The sequence below is a fragment of the Protopterus annectens genome, chromosome 1.part2 (genome assembly GCF_019279795.1).
Source record: "Protopterus annectens isolate FY-2018-M chromosome 1.part2, PAN1.0, whole genome shotgun sequence".
Classification (NCBI taxonomy): Eukaryota; Metazoa; Chordata; order Ceratodontiformes; family Protopteridae; genus Protopterus; species Protopterus annectens.
Window position 1 is genome coordinate 902,245,000 of NC_056727.1, and position 21,147 is coordinate 902,266,146.

The 21,147-nt window shown below is 38.8% G+C and overlaps 1 protein-coding gene across 2 annotated transcripts in view; it reads left to right on the top strand.

Moving 5' to 3' along the window:
• The window catches only part of CDC42BPA (CDC42 binding protein kinase alpha), a 3,351,611-nt gene that overhangs the window by 2,662,525 nt on the left and 667,939 nt on the right, over window positions 1-21,147 (top strand). For both annotated transcript variants that reach the window (XM_044059574.1, XM_044059584.1), the window contains exons 23-24: window positions 17,744-17,863; window positions 18,494-18,574. In XM_044059574.1, the coding sequence (XP_043915509.1) occupies window positions 17,744-17,863; window positions 18,494-18,574 (201 nt within the window). The remainder of the gene's footprint in view (window positions 1-17,743; window positions 17,864-18,493; window positions 18,575-21,147) is intronic.

Consider the following 21,147-nt stretch of genomic DNA (forward strand, 5'->3'; position numbering starts at 1 on the left):
TATCTACTTATGAGGATTCTGATGCAGAGGACTCTATTCCCTCTGCTTCCCCTCCAGAGGATTTTTCTTTTGGTGAAACCTTGCACACTCTAAGGGAGCATTTCCACTGGGAAAGCCAGGATTTTTCTGATTCAAAAAAGAGGCTTAGGGATTTCTTACTCTTGCCTCAGCATAGACCTTTAGCTATACCTCCTGTACTAGACATTGTTAACGATACATTTTTGGAATTTAGTTTGGCCCTTGATTCTTTGCCTCCTGCTCCCAGAAAACCTGACAGATATTACAGGGTTCCTGATTCTCAGAAGTTCCTTTTTAAAAATCCTATTGCGGATCTAGAGACTATTTCACATGGATTCAAGGGCATTAAGGCCTCTACTGCCAAAAACCCTACCCCTTCTGATAGAGATTCCAGGGCGCTGGATAGATGGGGTAAGAAGGTTTAAACTTCTGCAACCTTGGTCATTAGGGCCTTAAACTGTCAGTTTCATATATTAAAGTATCAACAACATATTATTGGATTGCTTAAACAGAAAATGATGTTGATTCCTGACTGTGCTGAAAATAAGGAATTACAAGATTTAATGCATTCTGCTGATCAGGTTGGAAAACATACTTTGCAATGTGGGTTTGATTCTTTAGAGGCCTCTTGCAGAGCTGCTGTCACTGGGTCTGTACTCAGAAGGCATGCTTGGCTTAAGGAGCAATCTTTGCCTGATCATGTTAAAGCTAAACTGTTGGATGCACCCTTAAATCAGGACCGCCTGTTTGGCAACAAAGCTAAGGAAGTTGTTAAAAAGATGGAAGATAAAGCTAAATCTATGCAAATTGTTAAAGATTTCTTACAAGTTCAGCCACCAAGATTTAGTAGGCATTGGCCCAAGAATTGGTCCTTTCCGGCTCCTTCCAGGCCTTCTCAATCTAAACCCAGACACAACAGAAATCTCAGGTTTCAGTCCCAGGGTATGTACAAGACTAAGCAGTGGGGGGCTTCTGCTGCCAAATCTGGGAGTAGTAAGACTCCCCCCTATGGAAAATGTCTCAATGACTTGATTTTAAAACTTCCAAGCACTTCTCAACTGAATGCTCCTTTAGGGGGAAAGATTGGTCTGCAGGCCAAAAACTGGGAACTCATTACCCAGGATAAATGGGTTTTAAATATAGTGTCCCAGGGATGCAGATTTCACTTCCACACATTACCAATGCCAAAAGGTTGGCCAGATCTACCCCCAAATCAGTGGGCAGAGGCTCAAAAGCAAATACTCTCTCTTTTAAACATAAAGGCTATTCAAACTGTACCAGAAGAGGAAAAAGGACAAGGTTTCTACTCCAGACTTTTCCTGGTACCCAGAAAAAACAATTCATGGTGTCCTATTCTGGACTTGTCTACTCTAAACACCTTTTTGGTGATTCCAAAGTTCAAAATACTGACTCTTCACCAGTTGCTTCCTATGCTAGGAAAAGATGCCTGGATGGTAACACTCGATTTAAAAGAAGCATACCTGCACATCCCAGTCAGGGAATCTTGCAGAAGATACCTATGCTTCAAAGCAGGCCACAATCATTACCAGTTCTCTGCACTGCCCTTTGGCTTATCTACTGCGCCCAGGGTATTCACAAAGTGCCTAGCCCCAGTCATCGCATTTTGCAGGCAAAGAAATATACAGATATACCCATACCTGGACGATTGTTTAATTCAGGTAGAAAGCCAGGACATACTTTTGAATCATATGGCCTTTGTACAAAGCGGGCTAACTTGTCCGGGGTACACCATAAATGAAAAGAAATCACACCTGGTACCCTGTCAACAAATCTTATTCCTGGGAGCAAGCTTGAATACAACTTCCCAGATGGCTTTCCTCACGCCAGAGAAACAAATTCATTTTGCAACCTACTTCAAACAGTTGGCCACAAAAAACCTACTATCTGCAAGGCAAATACTACAAGCCTTGGGGTTCATGGCCTCCTGCATTCTTCTGATTCCATATGCAAGACTGCATATGAGGAAACTACAATGGTATCTAAAAAGCCCATGGTGTCAACATTCTCAGGATCTAGAAGCAATGATTCCTATCATACCGTGCCTATGGCTAGAGTTTCTTTGTTGGGCAGAGGCCTGCCACCAAAACAAGGGACTACCATTCACACCACCTCCTGCCACCCAAACCCTAACAACAGACGCATCAGATTATGCATGGGGGGGCTCACTTGGCAGGGAAGTGCATTCAGGGCAAATGGAACCCAAGTCAAATGCACTTGCATATCAGTCAAAAAGAAATGTTAGCTGTACAGCATGCTCTGACAGCCTTCAAGGACCACATTCTTCCAGGACAATTAATGGTAAAGACGGACAACACCACTGTTATGTGGTACATAAACAAGCAGGGGGGTACACATTCTTACCCCCTATGCAGACTAGCCATGGCATTGTGGAATACAGTCCTGAGCTACCAAGCACATCTACATGCTCAATTCCTGCCAGGAAAACTAAATACACGGGCAGGCAAACTAAGCAAAAACCTCATGGACCCACACGAGTGGAAGCTGGAACCAAGGATTTTCAACGCGTTGATAAGCAAATGGAGGAGCCCAGTTATAGACCTATTTGCCTCCCCCCACAACTATCAATTGGACACATTTTGCACAAGGACTCCCCACAAACAAGCTTGGAAAGTGGATGCTCTGTCCTTCAGCTGGAAAAACCTATCAGTTTATGCTTTTCCTCCACTGCCTCTCCTCTCCAAAGTACTACTAAAGATCAAACAAGACAAACCAAGGATGATTTTGATTGCATCAGACTGGCCATGCCAACACTGGTACCCCCTCTTGCACAGTGTGTCACTGTTGAACCCATGGCACCTGCCTCAGACTCCTACCCTATTGTCTCAGCAGGAGAACCAGATTCTGCACCCTCAGCTTCATACACTGAACCTAACAGCCTGGCTAATTACCTAATCTCTCCTTTATCATCCTTCAGTAAACCAGTGATGGATATCATTTTAGAGGCAAGGAGGCCTAGTACTAGAAAATTTTATGCTGAAAAATGGAAAAGATTCTGTGCCTGGAACCAATCTCAAGGGATGAGCACAGCAGTGCCCAATTTACCTCAGATTTTACATTACTTACCTGAGATGCTTCACAAGGGCCTGTCTTTCTCCTCCATCAAAATTCATGCCTCAGCCATTTCAGTGCATTATAACACAGAACCTCACCTCTTCTCTCATCCACTGCTTAAGCAGTTCTTCAGAGGGGCCAAAAATCTATGACCACCCAGGAGAGCCCCAACTCCAGCCTGGGACCTAAACTTTGTATTGGAAAAGCTCACCCTTCCTCCTTTCGAGCCAGCTGCCACTGTGGATTTAAAATTCCTCTCTTAGAAAACAGCTTTCCTTTTAGCAATCACTTCAGCAAGAAGGGTTTGTGAATTACAGGCCCTCATGGCAGTCGAGCCTTTCATCATCTTTCATGCAGTCAGGGTATTCCTCAGAACCAATCCCTCCTTCATGCCCAAGGTGGTATCCATTGTGGCCCTTAATCAGTCCATTCATTTGCCAACCTTCTTTCCTAACCCACAGAACAAAAGGGAACGGATACTGCACTCTTTAGACGTGCACAGACAACTTGGATTTTATGTGGACAGGACTAAACCTCAAAGGAAATCTGACCAACTGCTGGTGGCATTTGCTGCAGGGGCAGAGGGGAAGGCTATTTCAAAGCAAACCATTTCCAAATGGATAGGCCATTGCATTCATTTCTGCTACAAGCACCATGGAAAACCTATCCCACAGGGGATCAGACCCCACTCAACCAGGGCTGCATCTAGCTGTACAGCCTTTCTCAGAGGCGTCCCTACCAGGGACATCCTAGAAGCCGCTACCTGGAGTTCAGTACATACTTTCACCAAGCATTACCCTCTGCCAATTTTCTCTAAATCCAGAGCTGGTTTTGCCACTGCAGTGTTGCAGGGCCGTATAGCTGGTCCTAATGTTATCTAAATTCTCCTCCCATCCTTAGCTTTGGGAATCTACCCAAATGTGATGACTGCAACAGTGAAACACGAAGAACATAGTACAGTTGTGTACACTTACCATAAATGTAGATGTTCAAGTGTATTCACTGTTGCAGTCCTGGTTACCCTCCCTCCAGCCCTCTTTCTTCTTTTGGCTATACCTCTCCTCTACTTTACTATGCTCAAAAGCTTTTTGGTGTATTTGCTTTTTTGTTGGAGGTATAACCTTGTATATTTATAGATTTAATTGCTTCCCATTAGGGGGGCACCTGACATCTGGGGTAAGAAAAACTGATGTAATGGCATCGGCTGCATGTTTTATACCCCTGACGGCCTGATGTTATGGAAGAAGGGACAGCAACCGACGCAGGACCCAAGACTTTGTTAATCAGGCCAACTGAGGACTACTGCAAGCAGATAACCCAAATATGATGTTTGCAACAGTGAATACACTCGAACATCTACATTTATGGTAAGTGTACACAACTGTACTTTCTTCACTATACCTTTTCTGTACAATGGTTCCAGCTCTTCCAGCTTTTTCATGCTCAGATTTATCTAACGCCCATTTGCAAGTCTCACATTATATGGTGGTTGATCTCCACAGCTCTCCTACAAGATCGGTCTTTACTCCACTTCCCTCACAGATGCTTTCCTTCTATGGTTGGGGGTGGCACATTTTGAAAAGAAGACGGTTCATGGTTCATGGTCAAGCATGGAGGCCAGTCTCCACATCAGTGACATGGAGATGAGAGTAATTCTGCTACTATTGCAGACTTTCCAGGACTCTTTTCCCAGGGTTGTGATCTCCATCCAGATGGACAACATGTCTGTAGTGTGGTACATTAGCAAGCAGGGCAGAACCCGTTCATATCCTTTATGGCAGGAGGCCATGAGAGTGTGCCAGTGGATGATGTCTTCCCATCACTTTCTCATAACAGTGCATATCCTTCCAATGTGTTTGCAGACAAATTGAGCAGGTCCATCCCTTTTGCTTTATGAGTGGTCACTCAGTCAAGCAGTTGTGAATCAAATCTTCAGCCACTGGGTTCTACCAAACTGTGGCTTTTTTGCTTCATACCTAAACTACAAGTGCAGCAGTTACTTTGCCCTAATTCCTCTGCAGGTAAAGTCACCAAGAGACATTCTAGTCCACAATTGACTCCTCGGCCCCCATTTCCTCTGATAACAAAGTTTATTCAGAAAACAAGAAGGTGCAAGGCCAAAATAATCCTAATTGCTCTTTTCTGTCACCTGTAGGTATTATTCTCCTTCCTGTGGCCTCATCTACTTTGTCCTTCATGGCCGTTAGACTACTGTCCAAGTTTTATGATTCACCTATCTGGGAAACCTTGTCTGGTCCTAGAGTCATGGAAGCTATCCACATGATTACTACCAGTTTTAACTGGTGGGCTGGGCCAGATCTTACACCCAAGTTGTTATGTTTTGTTAGCCTCTCAGAAACTGTGTACCAGAAAAGTTTACCTTGGCAGATAAAGCAATTTTCTATCTGGACAGCTTCTAAGGAGGTTATATCCTTTTTCAGCTCCTCTTTCTTCCATTCTAGACTTCTTCTTGTATCTTTTCCAGAAAGTATTTAGCTTTTTAACAATCACTGTGCAATTAGCTGCTATTTCCAGTTTTCAGTATTGGACACCGTCAGATTGCTTTAGCTTCTCTAAAGACTTCAAAGGCTTTTCTGAAGGGAACTTTCTTATTGAGACCTTCCTTAAGGGATCCTTTCCCTGTTTGGGGGATAACTATCATGCTTTAAACATTAAAACGCCTCCCTTTGATCCAGTGGCTTCAGCAGATTTAAAGTAGATTTCTTGGAAGACCATTTTTCTGGTGGTTATGTCATCTTCTTTTAGACTTTAACATCCCTCTATCCTTCTTCCTTCCAACATTCAAATGTGGTGCTCCTCTTTGATTGAATGTACTTGACCAGGAATCATGTCATTACTAAGCCTCAAATGGTTGTTCTCTCCTAATTATAATCTGGTTTAGAATTTTAGGCATTATTGTTTATGAGATAATAAGAAATTTTGTTTATTAGTAAGCAGGCAAACTCAATCTGAGGTATTTTAGAGGAAGAGAGGATTGTGGGTAGGGGAGGAGTCAGAGCCCTGAATCCACAGCTTCTAAAGGCGCCGATGTTGGAACTGATAACTCAAAGGCTGAACTGGATGAAAAGAAGGCAACACGGATCTATCATTATGGTGAGTACATCTTTTTTGTTTTATCTCTTTCTGCACAATTAGTTTAATTGATTTCTAGCAGATTTTTTATGTCATTTCTGTAGGTTCATAACTACCCAAGGGACCTATATTATCCAACCCATGCTTCCCAAATGTATTTGACAAGTTTTGATACCATATTGTTATTTCAAGGTGGATATCTAGGCTTGGGTGGTCAAGCATTTATGGGGTGCCTCTGCCTACTAGAGACATAGGTAAATTTCCAGTTCACAGTCCATCCTGTAGATGTTCAGTCCCAACTTGCAGATGCAGCTGTGTAAGGAAAATTCTGTATCATCTCTTTTTCTGCTCTTTCTGCACTTACAGGGCACAACTCTAAGATACCTCCATCAAAAATCTGACTGCAAGTACTTTTCCACTGGACACATCACCTAACTTCTACATTGCTTCTACTTCCACTGTCTGTTCTTATCTATTTTTACATTATTATATTTGCTAGCAACATTAATCCACATTTGTTTTTCTTTGTTAATAATTGTTCATTGTTTCTGTTGTCTGCTGGACTTTTTACGTACTGTGATCACTCCATGTTTGTGAATTACTTCTGTTTTACTTTTTTTATTAATTTCTTTACTGGGGATGTGCTTACAAATACTGTTTTGTGATTGGTGTTCTACCACAGTAAACAAACATAAATAAAAAGTTTATTCTTGCACTGCCTGTTGAAGAAGTTCTTGGAGCTGCTAAGTTTGACTTACTCTTTTACTGTTTTTTTGCAGAGCTTAGCTGTTTAGACATCTGCATCAGAGAGGAATGATATTTGCATTATGTGATACTTCAGGCTTGTGTGTAGAGGTACCGTAGTAATGAGAAAGTACTACATTTTCTTTTTCTTCAGTGTTCTTTTTTTGCAGCTTCTTTGAAACAATTTTGTGTTGCTGGCTTCAGAACTAATCTGTTGATTACAAACAACTGTCAAGTTTGACACCTGTATTTACTTGTTTTAATTTAAGTTACTGTACACTGTTAAATTTCTTTCTTTCTTTCATTCTTTTGGGTTAGAATTGAATGAGATCCCGCAAGTCTCCACATATTTTTTTTCTTCTTTTTCTGTAAGTGTTTTCCCTCTTGGTTCCCTTAGATAATTAAGAATGGGTACATCTTTATTCAAGAAATGTGCAGCATGTAAGTTTCTTTCATTCTTCTGATTCTAGTGTCTTAAGTACCCATATATTCATTTGCACTTGGCAACCTCATTCTCATGCTAGTTCAGTTGTAACTTTGATGATTTGAGTCATTGCCTGGTAAAACTGCTTTGCCCTGTGCCGTCTTTGCATTTCCTTCCAGAAAGAAGAGTTTGCATTTTCCATTTAAAATAAAGGAACTTGCAAGCAGAAACTAAAAACAGTGTGGACTTTAATGCAGCTCTGCAATTAAGAAAGACTTTCGGACTCACTTAAATATTCATTGTGCACTTGTAACACTTTAAAAGTTATAAAATAATGCAGTTCTAAGTATGCTGTGGATTCTGAAAAGAGCACTTGGCAAACATTAAACATGGAAGCACTTTGATGACGTTTTAAGTGTATCTTGACTTATGAACTGGCCCAGTTTCCACCACAGCATTAAGAACCCTTTAGACGATAAACAAGATAAGTCATGTACGTACCATATTGTTGTTATTTTGCCTTTCATTTTAACATTACTAGCTGTGATGTAGAGGTTTTGACCCTGACTATGCCCTAAAATACTATTGTTTAGCTAACAACCTGGGCCCAATATTAGCCAGTTGGGAAGACATGGAACTGAGAGCTAAATACTTGGTAACCCATCCTGGGGAAGAGAATTTGATTAACTCCAATGCAGGAGTTCCATTTGGGGGAATGCCCAGAAATGCAGCTGTGGCACTGGCACACATTAGGCACAAGCCCACAGTGGAGTTCAGAGCAGTCTAGCTCAGTATTTCTAGTATGAAGAAGCATGTATCCATGCTAGCCCATTTTGGCAAGCAATACACTGCTTTCACACAAGTAAGGAGATGTAAGCAGTGTCCCTTGCTGGGTGACAGTTGTGATACCATGTTCTTGCCACCCTCTCCCAGTATCTTAGGAGGTCAGGAGAGAGATTATGAGCCAATAAGGGATGCTTAATGGTTGTGGAGTAGATGAAAGACAACAGTTAGTTAAAAAAAAATCTTTATAATGTCCTCCCTACCAAAAGTCTTTTATAGATATGATTAGGGTAGGAAGATAGCCCCAGAGGATTTCCACACAATTTTTTTCCTGTTTTGAGACAGCACATGATATTGAGAACTGTAAAGACTACCAGAAGTTCAACTCTAATGGAATGCATTTAAAAACCTTAGAAAATTTATAGTGAAACAGAAATTGCTCTTCATGGAGACATTGTGCCACCATGGAGAAAATTGCTATTTTGGAAGAAGAGTGATCTCAGAAGGTAGGCATGTCTGGGTTTCTCTAAAGACACACACTCCCTTAGCTGCCTTTGGCTGCATAAGTAGCATGGTTCAAGAGTGAGCAAAAAAGTGGGAAAAAAGATGAAAAAAGACATTTTCTTTATTTAGTTTTGTTTACTGAAATAATCTCACTGGACCAGTTCTTTGTAGGTGAGACTCGGGAAATCATCTTCACACATACATGTAAGTTATTTCACTATTCAGAAAATGCACTTGTTTTGAGATATTGATTTTATCTACCCTGTACTACTAGTAACATTAATAATTTATCGACCATAAAGATTTTGAATTTTCTGCAGTACATCTTAATCAAAGTAACTTTTATTCAAGCGCATCAGAATTGTTACATTGTCATTGTGTACAGAAATTACTACCCCTTAATTAGAAAGCAAAGTAAAGTAGCAAGTTCATTACTTAACATGGAGAAGACGAATTGGCCCATTATCCTTGTAGTGAGTTCATTATTTAGAATGTAGTCCGTTATGTTTGTATGTTGGAGTGGTAGATCCCATTCAGAATATTAGTATACACTTTTTTGAAAACATGCTTTCCTGACTCATTTGCTAAGACTTCTTAATTTAAATTTAAGGATTTAGTAGTTTTCTGTGATTCTTATAAGCTCCAGTGTATATAGGCATTGGCACTGAGTGGGGAGTGTGACACCTCATAGACTCCATTTGCCATTTCCTTAAAAGTTCTCTTTATGTGTACACAGAAGTAGAAAATGTGTCAGTTTAGGTGTCCTCCGCATTCATACAACTTAAGTATGGAAACACTGAGATGCTGTAGCCTCATTTATAAGGAAATACATGGCTTTGTTTGAATATAAATATATCCTTATCTAAAGTTGCTTGACCTCAGAGTTAGCTTGGAGGTACAGAGTTGTTACCCTCTGCATATCAATTTAATGGTGTTTTTGTGTTTTATGTATCAGTGTTATGCTTAACTCCCCTTGTCTGCCAAATGTTTAGCACACTTCCAAGACTGTACACTATTGTTCCTCTGTTAAAAGAGCTAATTTAGTGCACTGTAGCTTTCAGTGGCCTTTCCAAACTTAACTATACATGAGTTCCCCAATCTTTAGTGGCATGACTTTCAACCATTTGGACTTCTTGAGTCATTGTAGTTTCCAACTTGCATCCCACCAACTCTGCTCATGGCCCTGAATTAAGTAACTAAGCTGGTAATTTCATGTGTGTTTGTCCTTGTTCCTTTAGTCTTTGGATAGTTCATTTTCCATGACCATTGTAATCCTTACATCACTACTTAAGGGAGAAGCTAGTTCTTTCTCAAAGTAATGTTGGAGAGGGATAATCGTGGAAACCATAGACTCATTTCAAACCTTATCTTCTCAGGAGGTTTGGTTGAGGAGGTTGTCTACCTTCAGCTAGACACCTGCTAGTCAGCTTATGAACTTTTTTATCAGTTTTATTCTGGTTTATGACACTATTTTAATATGGAGTCAGTTCAGGTCAGTTTTTTTTACTAATCTCCAGACTTTATGGTGTTAATTTTTTTTGCCATCTTAAGACCTCTGTGATCTCTTTCATTAGCATTTGACATAGTGGTCAGAAAGTCTGGGCAGATATTGTATGTTGTCATCTAAAGTGTTACAATTGTTTCATTCATACTTTGATTTGAGTTTGCTACCCTGTTTGCTTGTGTGTGTGTGTGTGTGTGTGTGTGTGTGTGTGTGTGTGTGTGTGTGTGTGTGTGTGTGTGCGTGTGTCTGATGTCCTTTCTCATTGATTGAGTCCCACTTACCAAAGGAGCTATTCATCCAGTATTGCCGGTGATGCACTGGAATATTAAGACAGCTTCCCTTTCTCTGAGTTTGGTCTGAGGAGTAGTAAAAAGATACATATGTAGTGTGTGTGTGCTCGCGGGCATGCCTGTAGAAATATATTTAGATATATGCACACAAATACACACACACACGTGTATAGATACAGAGACGAATACACAATTAGTATTGAAATGTTGGGTGATGTCATACTAAGGTGCAGCATGTTTGGGTGACCACACTGATAGCAACATCAGGTCCCAGCACACTGATCTGATGCCCCCTGCAGGACTCACAGTATCACTTGTTCCTGGGTCAGCACCCTTAGTTTTAATATTCAAGCCTTAGTGGCATTCTGGAATATGATGTTGCTGTCTATTTGTGTGGTTACCCTGGGATATTGCACCATGAGGAAGTGGCACCTGATAATTCAAGTAGTAAGCCTGTATGTATTTATATCTATATTTATATCTGTCTGTGTATCTATATATATGTGATCAATATTTGTGCCTATATCTATTTCTATATGTGTGTGTGTGTGTGTGTGTGTGTCTGTATATATATATATATATATATATATATATATATATATATATATATATATTGTGTGTGTGTGTGTGTATATATATATATATATATATATATATATATATATACACAGACACACACACACAAAGGCTTACAACTGAATGCACCCACTCATAGACATGTATGTATCACTGGGGGTACAGGGGGTTGCCCCCATCTTGTGGAAATGTTTCCTTCGTTATTTTATTTTAAAATTAACTGTATAAGTTAGCATGTTCTTTTCCTGGCATGTGGCCACTTGATGACCAGGATTTTCAACATTGTTGTGGTTGCTTGTTGACTGGTTTATGTTGGGTGGGGAATTAATATGGATACCATCAATATGGCACCCTAGATTTATTCTCTGTTCATCTGAGTGCCTCATTCTTGCATCTTGTCTACATTGCTCTTCATCATTTATATGTTTCATTTAGGAGCATTATTAAAGAAGCTCAACTAAGCTATCACTGTTTCACAGATTTTGCACATTCTCTCTCTCCTTTATTTCATACAAGGCAGCAGATGCTTAAATCTTGGAGGAGTTTTTAGCTTCCGTGATAAACTCTTCATTTTGAAACTGGCTGAAGCTTTGTCTTGCAAATGTGAAACTCCTCACAGTGCACTTCAACATTAAGAAGCATATTATATGTTTATCATATGGATCACTACTGTAGTAGTCATTATGAGTGGGAATTCACCATGGGTGGGGCATCTGTCCATCTGACCTGACTTGCAAAGCTCAGACTGGCCTCTTCTTCAACTATGATATGTCAGACTGCTGCTTAATAGAAAGGGGAGTGCAGTCCTTGTTCTTGTCATTTTTGTTTCTTTTTGCTGTGATCAAAGCATTTGCATGTCGATATGCTGCACTACCTGAAATCTTCCAGAGCAGTAATCACCTTCTAATTTTTCTTCTAATAGTTCTGCTAAATTGTTTTAGCTTTTGTTGTGCATTTTGTGCTGAAGTGCATTAGTTTTCTAGACTGTCTCCCTCAACTCTCTTTCCAAGGCTGATGGTGACCCAGAAAAAACTTAAGTGGTTTTGTGAATGACAAATTTCAGTAAAGGAATTCCATCTTAATTGCCTTTTCTGCCAGAGCAAGTATCAATAAGAGCAAAACGTGTTCTTGTTTCGATTTGTGCTCAAAACTAGAGCTAAAAACTTAAAAAGCCTTCTGGAGCAAAATAAGTTACTGTATCTAGGAAAGTTAGCACTAATCCCTGAATCTTTTTGGTTGAGGCTCCATCCTATTTTGGGCCTGAAAAGGCAAGGAAATGTGCTATGGAAAATCTCAGGAAAGTTGTAGCCACTGAAGTTGGCAGGATATATTAGACCACAAAGATGTGATCAGTCTCACACCGGCCTGAAGACTCTGGTTCCATGGAGGCATCATTTGGTGAGCCTATAGCCTAATGTCAGTGGTTTTCACTATCAGAAATACAAGGCTTAATATAGCATGTCCTGACACTTTGAAAATTAAACTTTTTTTGCTCAAAAAAGCAACTTTTGCAACTTGCCATTATACCCCAAAAACATTTTTGGAAAGGGGCTTCATTGTACTGAATTCCTCTGATGTGGGGAGTTATGCTTACCCACATCCTCACTGCATTTTACTGATACAGCATTGCTCCATCATGGAGAATACTTCTATATTGCATTTCCAGATTTAGTATATATTCCCCTTAGTACATTAAAAATGTGTTCTAGGAGATCACACTTAAGATACTTGAAATTTAAATGGACACCTGTCAGTAGCACAGCCATCCCCAAAACCCTTCTGGAGGCTGACAGAACGATAGGGACTTCTTTGAATGTGCAGGTACCTCTGCCAAATATTGGTGTATGGCAGCAAGGTGTTGATGACCACATGACACAGTGAGCCTAATTATGCCAGTTTTATTTTCATAAATGTTTTTAGCAAGCTTGACTATCTCCCTGGAAGTGGAAGCCTAGCTTTGTCTGAATTGGGCATTGGGCTGAACTGTTTCAATTCCCCAGTATCTACCTAGCCATTTTGGACTCTAGATATTTTGCTGAAGAGTTTTTTTGTTTGTGGTGCTGCCATTTGACTGTAAGACGCCCCACCTGTTACTGCATTTCCCAACCCTGGTACTCAGCCCCCCATTTTGGAGCTGGTGCAGGGAGAGAAGGGGAGGTGTTGCAGCTTTAGTCCAGTATTATCTCCTAGTTTGGATCACCCAGCAGATTGGAAAGAGGAAGTGGATTGTGGCATCCTGGAGTTGGAGTGGAGATGTCTGCAACATCTTACTGTGTTCACACCTAACTTTTCTTAGGCTATACTTTCCAGTGTGCTGACACTACTTATAAGAGACTTGTCAGACAGTGAGACATGGCCAGTGAGGACCTGCCAGCCCAGCCCTACAGCAACCAAGCCTCCTCAACCATCCTTCATATCCAACCCAGGCAGTTGTTCTGAGATCTGGCCTCCAATAAGGCTTCAAAGCATGTGGATCTATTAATGTGGAAGTAATAGGTTATTAACAGAATGGCAAATTTATCAATATTAACATGAAATGTAAATGGACTTTTAGGTGTACACAAAAAGCAGAGAGCATGCACTTATATTAAGATATGTAGGGTGTAAATAGCAATGTTACATGAGATTTATTTGGATAGAAATGAGCACGGGAATGTGACAAATGAAGCATTTAATGATGGATATTCAGCAGAGTGTCAGGGACAAAGGAAAATGGGAGTAATAATACCAATTGCAAAAGGAGGTCCAATAGTGAGGGAAGAAGAAGAAAAGACAATAATGGTAGATTTGTGACACTAAGTACATATTGGGATTATTGGCAAGGGATTAGGATTATGCTGGCAGGTATTTGTATTCCACGTAAAACTATTGTAGAGCTTCGAAGAATTTTGGGAGATATAATAAGCTTTCATTAGTAAATAATATTTGTGAGTTGGAACTGGAATCTGATTTGCAAGGATAGTAAGGATTTATCAGGGGGACATAAAAGGGGAACTATATTACATGAAGGGTACATTCTTAACAAATATGTAATAATATTTGGGATGGAATATGTTAATTTAATAGCAGGAATTGATTCAAACTTTAGATATTATTCCCCAAACAATGATAACGGTGCTAAATTGTATAGAAATTATATTTCAAAGGACTTTGCATATTTAATTGAAAAATGCTGAGACCCATCAAATAACTACATCAGATCAGGCACCAATAAAAGCTGAGATAAAGGTGCAATGTAATAATATAAAAATTAAACAGTTGTGCTGAAATCTCCCATATTATTTTTAATTTACAGAATAGCAGTTTTTGGTAGAATATAAATACTTGCCAGCATAATCCTCCTCCCTTGCCAGTAGTCCCTTACTGTGAAGGCTGCCACCCTACCTAGATATAATTTTGTAGATAATTCTATATTATTGTAAATATTAATATAATCCACAGGCTTGTTTTTACAAATGTAAGAAAACTAAATGTAAGAAAACTGTGTTATATGCTGAACTTCAAAAATGTAACCACAGTGCACCCTGCTGGAAGAAAGCTATTCAGTAAAGAATTACAACTGTGTTTGATTTCAAGTTTGGAGACAGGATGTCTGGGCTAGCAAATTCTTTCTATTATTTTGACAGAGATAATTACTAGATTTTACATGTAAAAGTGTCTTTTATTGCTCTGGCTTCGTGGCCATGTACAGCTTACAAAGAAATATAAATTTTGAGTTTCTGTTAGCCTGGGAACTAAAGGAGTAGTGATAAAAATGATGTAATGTGTAATGACTCCACAGTAGTGGGTATTGTCAATTTAAGACTTTCTCAGAGAGAAAGATTGAGCATTTTGGATTTTGTCTGATACTGACAACAACTCACCAGCACTTTGCCTTGTAAGTAAAGTTATTTAGGACATAGTTTCTCTTAGAGTTAGATAGGAATTTAGCCAGATTAGTCTAGCTGTTTTCTATATTTATGTTGTTTTAAAGTTCCTGTGATTTGTGAACTCTTGATTAGTACTGTGTTGAATTGAGATTTGTCTTGTGTTTTTATTATTTATTATTAAATATTTTTAAACCTTTCAACTGTGGCTGTTTTGTGTAGAGATAATTTAAGCTCTTACAGTGCATTGCATGTATTTGGTGATACTGTCCAAGCCACTCCAATAGTCTTCTGTTCAGCACACTTACTATTTTGATAACAGTAATATTACACAGTGAAATTGGTCACCCTTTGGGAGGGGCTTTATAGTAGCTGATATTAGTGTTTGGTGGCAGTTGGTACTACCTTATAGTCTGGGCAGAAAGAGGGCACAGCTGGAGAACCTGTGCCAGCCTTCCCCATGAGTGTCTGTGTGTTTCTATATAAATCAAATCTTAAAGTGTGTGTGTGTTAGCTACTTGGGCAGGGACAAGAAGCACTGGTTGGACAGTGAGGGTGCTGGAGGTTTTAGCTTGACCACTAGGCTGAGATCTGAACCATATAGCTGTGCCATTGGAGAATCTTATTGGGGATCTGGAGAGAAACGGAGAAACCAGCCTCAGACTGACTGTGATTTCTGTGTGCTCTTTAGGGAAATTGTACTTTACTGTGTGTGTACTTGTTATCCCCCAATGTGCACGCCCCTCACTGGTGTTAGTGGTGAGGATTGAGGCTCCTTGATTACTGAGCCAGTGCTTGGGCGTCACACTTACTACCGCAAATCTACTGTTACTGTTTTTTTTCCCTTCTTGTATCACAATTGGAACCTTTCTACCAAGCAATATTATTACTCTCCTTTTCCTTTGTCCCTGATGTTCTGCTGAATTTCCACCCTGAAATCCTTTTTGTCAAATTCATGCGCTCATTTGTATCCAGATATTTCTCATGCAACATTACTTTTTGCATCCTACATATCTTAATATAATTCAGTACTCACTGCTTTTTGCCTTTACCTGTAAGGCATTTACATTCCATGATATTATGGACAGAGTTGCCACTATGGTAGAAAGCTATTATTCCAACATGTTGTACTTTACAGTTCTTTTGAATGTGGATTTCCACCTTTTGACCTGCATGCACACACTTTTTTGGCAAGCTGCTCTTCTAAGCATTTATGTCTTCATATTTCCATTTGAACCTGTGTCACATTTTTTCAAGACTTTTGCTTCATGAAAACACTCAAACAAATAAACTAAATAAATGTTCAGGATCCTCCAACCACTTTTAACTTATAATAAACACACAGACCTATGTATGTTTTCAGCAAATGCGGATTACCCCTCCATATGTTCTCCACTTGATTACTCAGGGAATGCTGGAGCATTTATCTACATTGCTGTCACTCTCCTGTGTGAGTATGCCTACTTGACATTTTTTAGTTTTGAATTTAGGCATGTTTTTTTACAAATTGTTTTTACAAATAATTAAGCTTTCCATTGTTACAATTTGTACAAGATTTTCTAAGTATTTCTTGTAGTTCTGTTTGAAATTTTAAACTTTGCAAGGGTTTGGAGTAAATACAGTAAAATGCATCTCATTTGACTAATGGTAGATTCACTTCAGCACTGCATCTTTTAGGTGCTGGCAATGATCAGGACCACTGGTATGGAACAAATCTTTTGCATTCACATCCACTGAAGAAAAAGAATAACATGAAATTCAAGCTACTCTTTTTTTTTTTCATTACTTTTCCTTAAGACTGTGCTGTGAATGAAATAGAGAGAAGAGAGATTTTCATTTATACCTGTCCAGAAGCAGCACATTTATACTAAAATTGTTCAGTCCTGCATAATTCATACAGGAACTGAATTTGACTTCACTGTTTTTATTACATGGTTTGCTGAGCCACCAAGTCTTTTTGTGTTCTGTCCCACTTGTCCTTTAACTCACATTGTTTATTCCAAAGAGTGTATTGTACAAGCCTAATATGGTCAAGATGTAAAGTGAACCAGGCTGTGATTTGGGTATATGTTCGATTGCCCTGGAGACTGTATTTGCTGCCTCATCATGGTAATTACCAGCTGTGTTGTCCTACTGGAATAATACTGTTCTTCACTGTTCTTTTACTCTGTTGACATTACTTTCTTGAGTCTCTCTTTTGGAGCCCCAAGTCCTTTGGCCTGACAGGGATCATGTAGTCTTGATTCTTTAAGTCCTTAGTCACTGTAAACATTTATTAGTCTACTTTACTAAAACCGTGATAGTGTAACACTGCAGCATGGCCTGCAGAAAATGTGAAATATTGTCTTATAATCATGTGATGCTGGCAGTGAGTTAGCATGAAAAGCTTCCTAGGAAAAATACATATTTTGCTTTTGTGAATAAACTTTCTGGGAAACTTGTTAGACTAGGGTGGATTTACAGTTCTGCTTCTTTTAATAGCTGCATGCTGCAAGTAGCTGAACTTGGCTTTTGATATGTGAAAGCTAGCAAAGCTTTGTCTAATAATTGCTCTGGCAAGCATCTTGTTCCATTAATTTTACTTTGCAGAATGCCTGATGCTTGTGCATTCCATTTAATTAACATTATATATATATATATATATATATATATATATATATATATATATATATATATATATATATATATATATATATATATATATATATATATATAATTGCTTGTTTTAGTAAAACAGTGCTCAGAGATGGCATTAACTTCATTTATAAGCAACAAATCAGGCCTGGTTGTTTAATATAGAATGTGTGCATTTTTAATAAGTCATTTCTGCCTTGCTCTTCTCCTCTAGATTGATTCAGTTGAAAATTTTGCACTTTCTAACACACCTTCTCGGGATGAAGAGGCCAAATCCCAGCTTCATTCTCGATCCAGGTCTCCTTCTACAACCAGTGAAATAGAACCACTTGAGGTATAGTGTCAATATCATGTCCATGGTCACACATCCTCTTACATTCCTCATACTGTATTTTTCTCCATTTATAAATTTGCAGTTTTATCCATTCATTCAGTTTGGAGAATTGGTGGACAATAAAGATAGAGGTGTCTTCTTACCAGAAATGGGAAAGAAACAAATATAGATGCAAATTATGTGTATCATAAAGTACAGCTGCAGTTATAATGCAGAAGTGCAATGCTTTGTTTTTTTTACAGGTTACAGTGCATGTAAAATGCTACAGAAACTTGGTTTGCATTTACAGAGATGCAACTTGCTGAGGTTAGGACTGCAAGATACACTCATGGAGAGATGAAATTTGTATGCATTAGTGTCATCAGTTTAGCATTTTTATTGAATATCTTTATGGAATTTACTATTTTGGTCTGATGAATGATGTTTATTAAATGTTACTTTCTTGGTTTAAAGCAAGTAAAGCACTGAACTATATTGCAAAATTTTATACTGACTTTTTTTAATAATGACTTGCTATTAATTATCCACAGTGCTGTATTTATGGATGTTGCTGCTCATTCTTTCATTTATTACAGTTTACATTATTTTAATCCATTATCATTTCTCTTACTCTTTTTTTTTTTTTTTTAGGTTACTGATCATCCTTTGCGCCCAGTGCATACGCCAACTATGAGAGCACCTTACAGTGGGCCAGGCCTCTGTGCACCAAAGGTATAGGATATATTGACTTACAGAGCTTTAGTAGTTATATCAGCTGCTTTGTACATGTGTACATATGAAATCAAATTAAAGAGAAACGTGTTAAGAAAAAAATGCAAGGTGCCACATGTCCATAAAGTATATAATAATTACTAACAAGACAGTTGAACCTGGTGTTTCATTGTGGAAGAGATTTTTTTTACTGTTATAACTGAAGGTAAAGAATTAGTAGGAACAGATCAAAGCTAAGGAAATATTTATTTTGACCTCCTCATTTTTATTAATGTCTGCTCCTGCCCTGTTTGCAAAGGATTTTGCATCTCCAGTATGTTACACTGCAAGTCAGCATTTTTCTTTGACTGATTTAACACCATAGTACCACAGTTTTACAACTGTTAAGAACTGTTATAATACCTTGCTTTACCAGTCTGCTTCTTTAAAATTTAGTCTTCATAAGATCAGGAAATGTGGTACATTTTGATCACTGGAGAAACAAATTTTCCCTTAATTTGTAATTATCTTCTATTGTTAACTGCACTTTTTTTTCAATGCTTTTCCCCCTCCGACATGCTGACCATCAAGCCTCCCTGAGTTGAACTCATCCATTCATTCTGTAGCAATGAGGAGCTCTATCCTTTCAGATTTGCTAGGTTACTTGCTTCAGTGGCTGAGAAGGATAAAGACCTAACTCTCCCACGCAACCCACTTTCAAGTAGCAGCTTAGTTGTTATGTGACAAAGGGGGTGTAAGCTGGGAATGCGGTGTCGTTGTCTGGAAACCATGGGTCTTTTTTTTTTTTTTTTAAGCCATGCATCCCTTATGCACGTCCTTTACTATCCATGGGTTGGTGCTTTGTAGGTCATTATAAAGTATAGCCATGTCTCAGTGGATGATGTTTTCAATTGCCCCAGCCCTGTTGAGATGGCACTCCCTCGAGGAATCCTCTGTCTCCACCAGGGATTCCAGCATGGAGGGTATGCCCATTAATATGAACCCCCCTCCCTCCTAAGGAGAGGGTAGCAGGATAATTCTTATCATTTTTGTCCTTCTGAACAACAGCTCCAGTAGACGCTCAGGCCACTACACCAACAGAACTGGTGACAAGAAAGTTGAAGTTTAAGAAAGGAAGAAGGACTATATTTAATTATGTAAAGATGTATATTTTATATTCAAAAGCATACTTAATAGTTTGATGCAATAGTCAGCACATCCATTGAAAATCCTGCAGAATACAAAGAACAGAGATTATTAGTCATGGTGCTGCGGTAGCGTTGTCGCCTCACAGTAAGACGCTGTCCGGTTCGATTCTCAGCTAGAGCGTCTTCTGCGTGGAGACATGCGTGAATGGGCGTACCTTCGTTGAAGGTTGTGTATCAGGGCTGGTAACTCAGCATGTAAAAATCAACTACCAATCATTAGAAGACCGGAGTTCTGCTGTGGTGACCCCTAACCGGGAAAAGCCGAAAGACACAACAAAGTGAAATGCAGATCATTTTATATACTGAAACAAGGAAGATAATGTCCTGCATCTTTACTACACCACTAACTTCCTAAGATAAGCAAAACGTTTTGTGTGTTGTGTGTGCATGCAGAATTTGTGAAGTATGATTTATTTCACTGCAGTAGCAGAATACTTAGTTGGATCACATTATTTGAGTGAGGAATTGATAAGTACAGAAATATAGGTTTTGAATATTTTGGCGGGAGCAATGAAGAAAGCTGGAATGTAAAGTTCAGCATTAAACTGACATACAGCAACAGGATAAGCTTTGGATTGCCTGATACCCAATAACTGATTAAAGTCATGTTGGATTGTTGAAAAAAAGCACTGATCATATTGTTAGTGGTCATGAATAAAATATTAGATATGGGTACGTGATTCCAATTAGACTAACTGATCTTGCTTTTATGTATAATGTGGCATGGAGAGTGTAGATGCCTTATGGTGCTCAATAATATAAATTATGGATGCATAGAACATAATCATAAAGACTGGACAAGGGAAATATGGGCCATTTTTCAGATTTATGAATAATGCAATAATCCTTTTGTTATATGATATGAGATTGAGTTGTTTAAAATAAAAAGGAATGCATCAAGCACATGCAGGAAATTGGAATGCATCAAGCACGTGCAGGAAATTGGAATGCATCAAGCACATGCAGGAAATTGGAATGCATCAAGCACATGCAGGAAATTGGAATGCATCAAGCACATGCAGGAAATTGGAATGCATCAAGCACATGCAGGAAATTGGAATGCATCAAGCACATGCAGGAAATTGTGTGAATTTAATTTGACGTAAGAATAGTGGTTAATGTTATGACATCTTCTAGTTCTTGAAGTTACAAAAATAGGAATAAGAATTTTGTAAGTTTAGAAAGGCCTTGTAAACTACATGATTAGAGTAAGAGCGGCACAAGAATGGATGAATTATTGCTTTGTTTAAGATAAGTTTTTAGTATAAAGGTTTCAAGAGTGTATCCAGTTCAGCATTATTGTTAATAACTAATTTGTATAGTTCTTTTTGAACTTAATTAAGGATTTTGTGGCATGATCTGTGTCAACTGGCAGTCGGAAAAGGT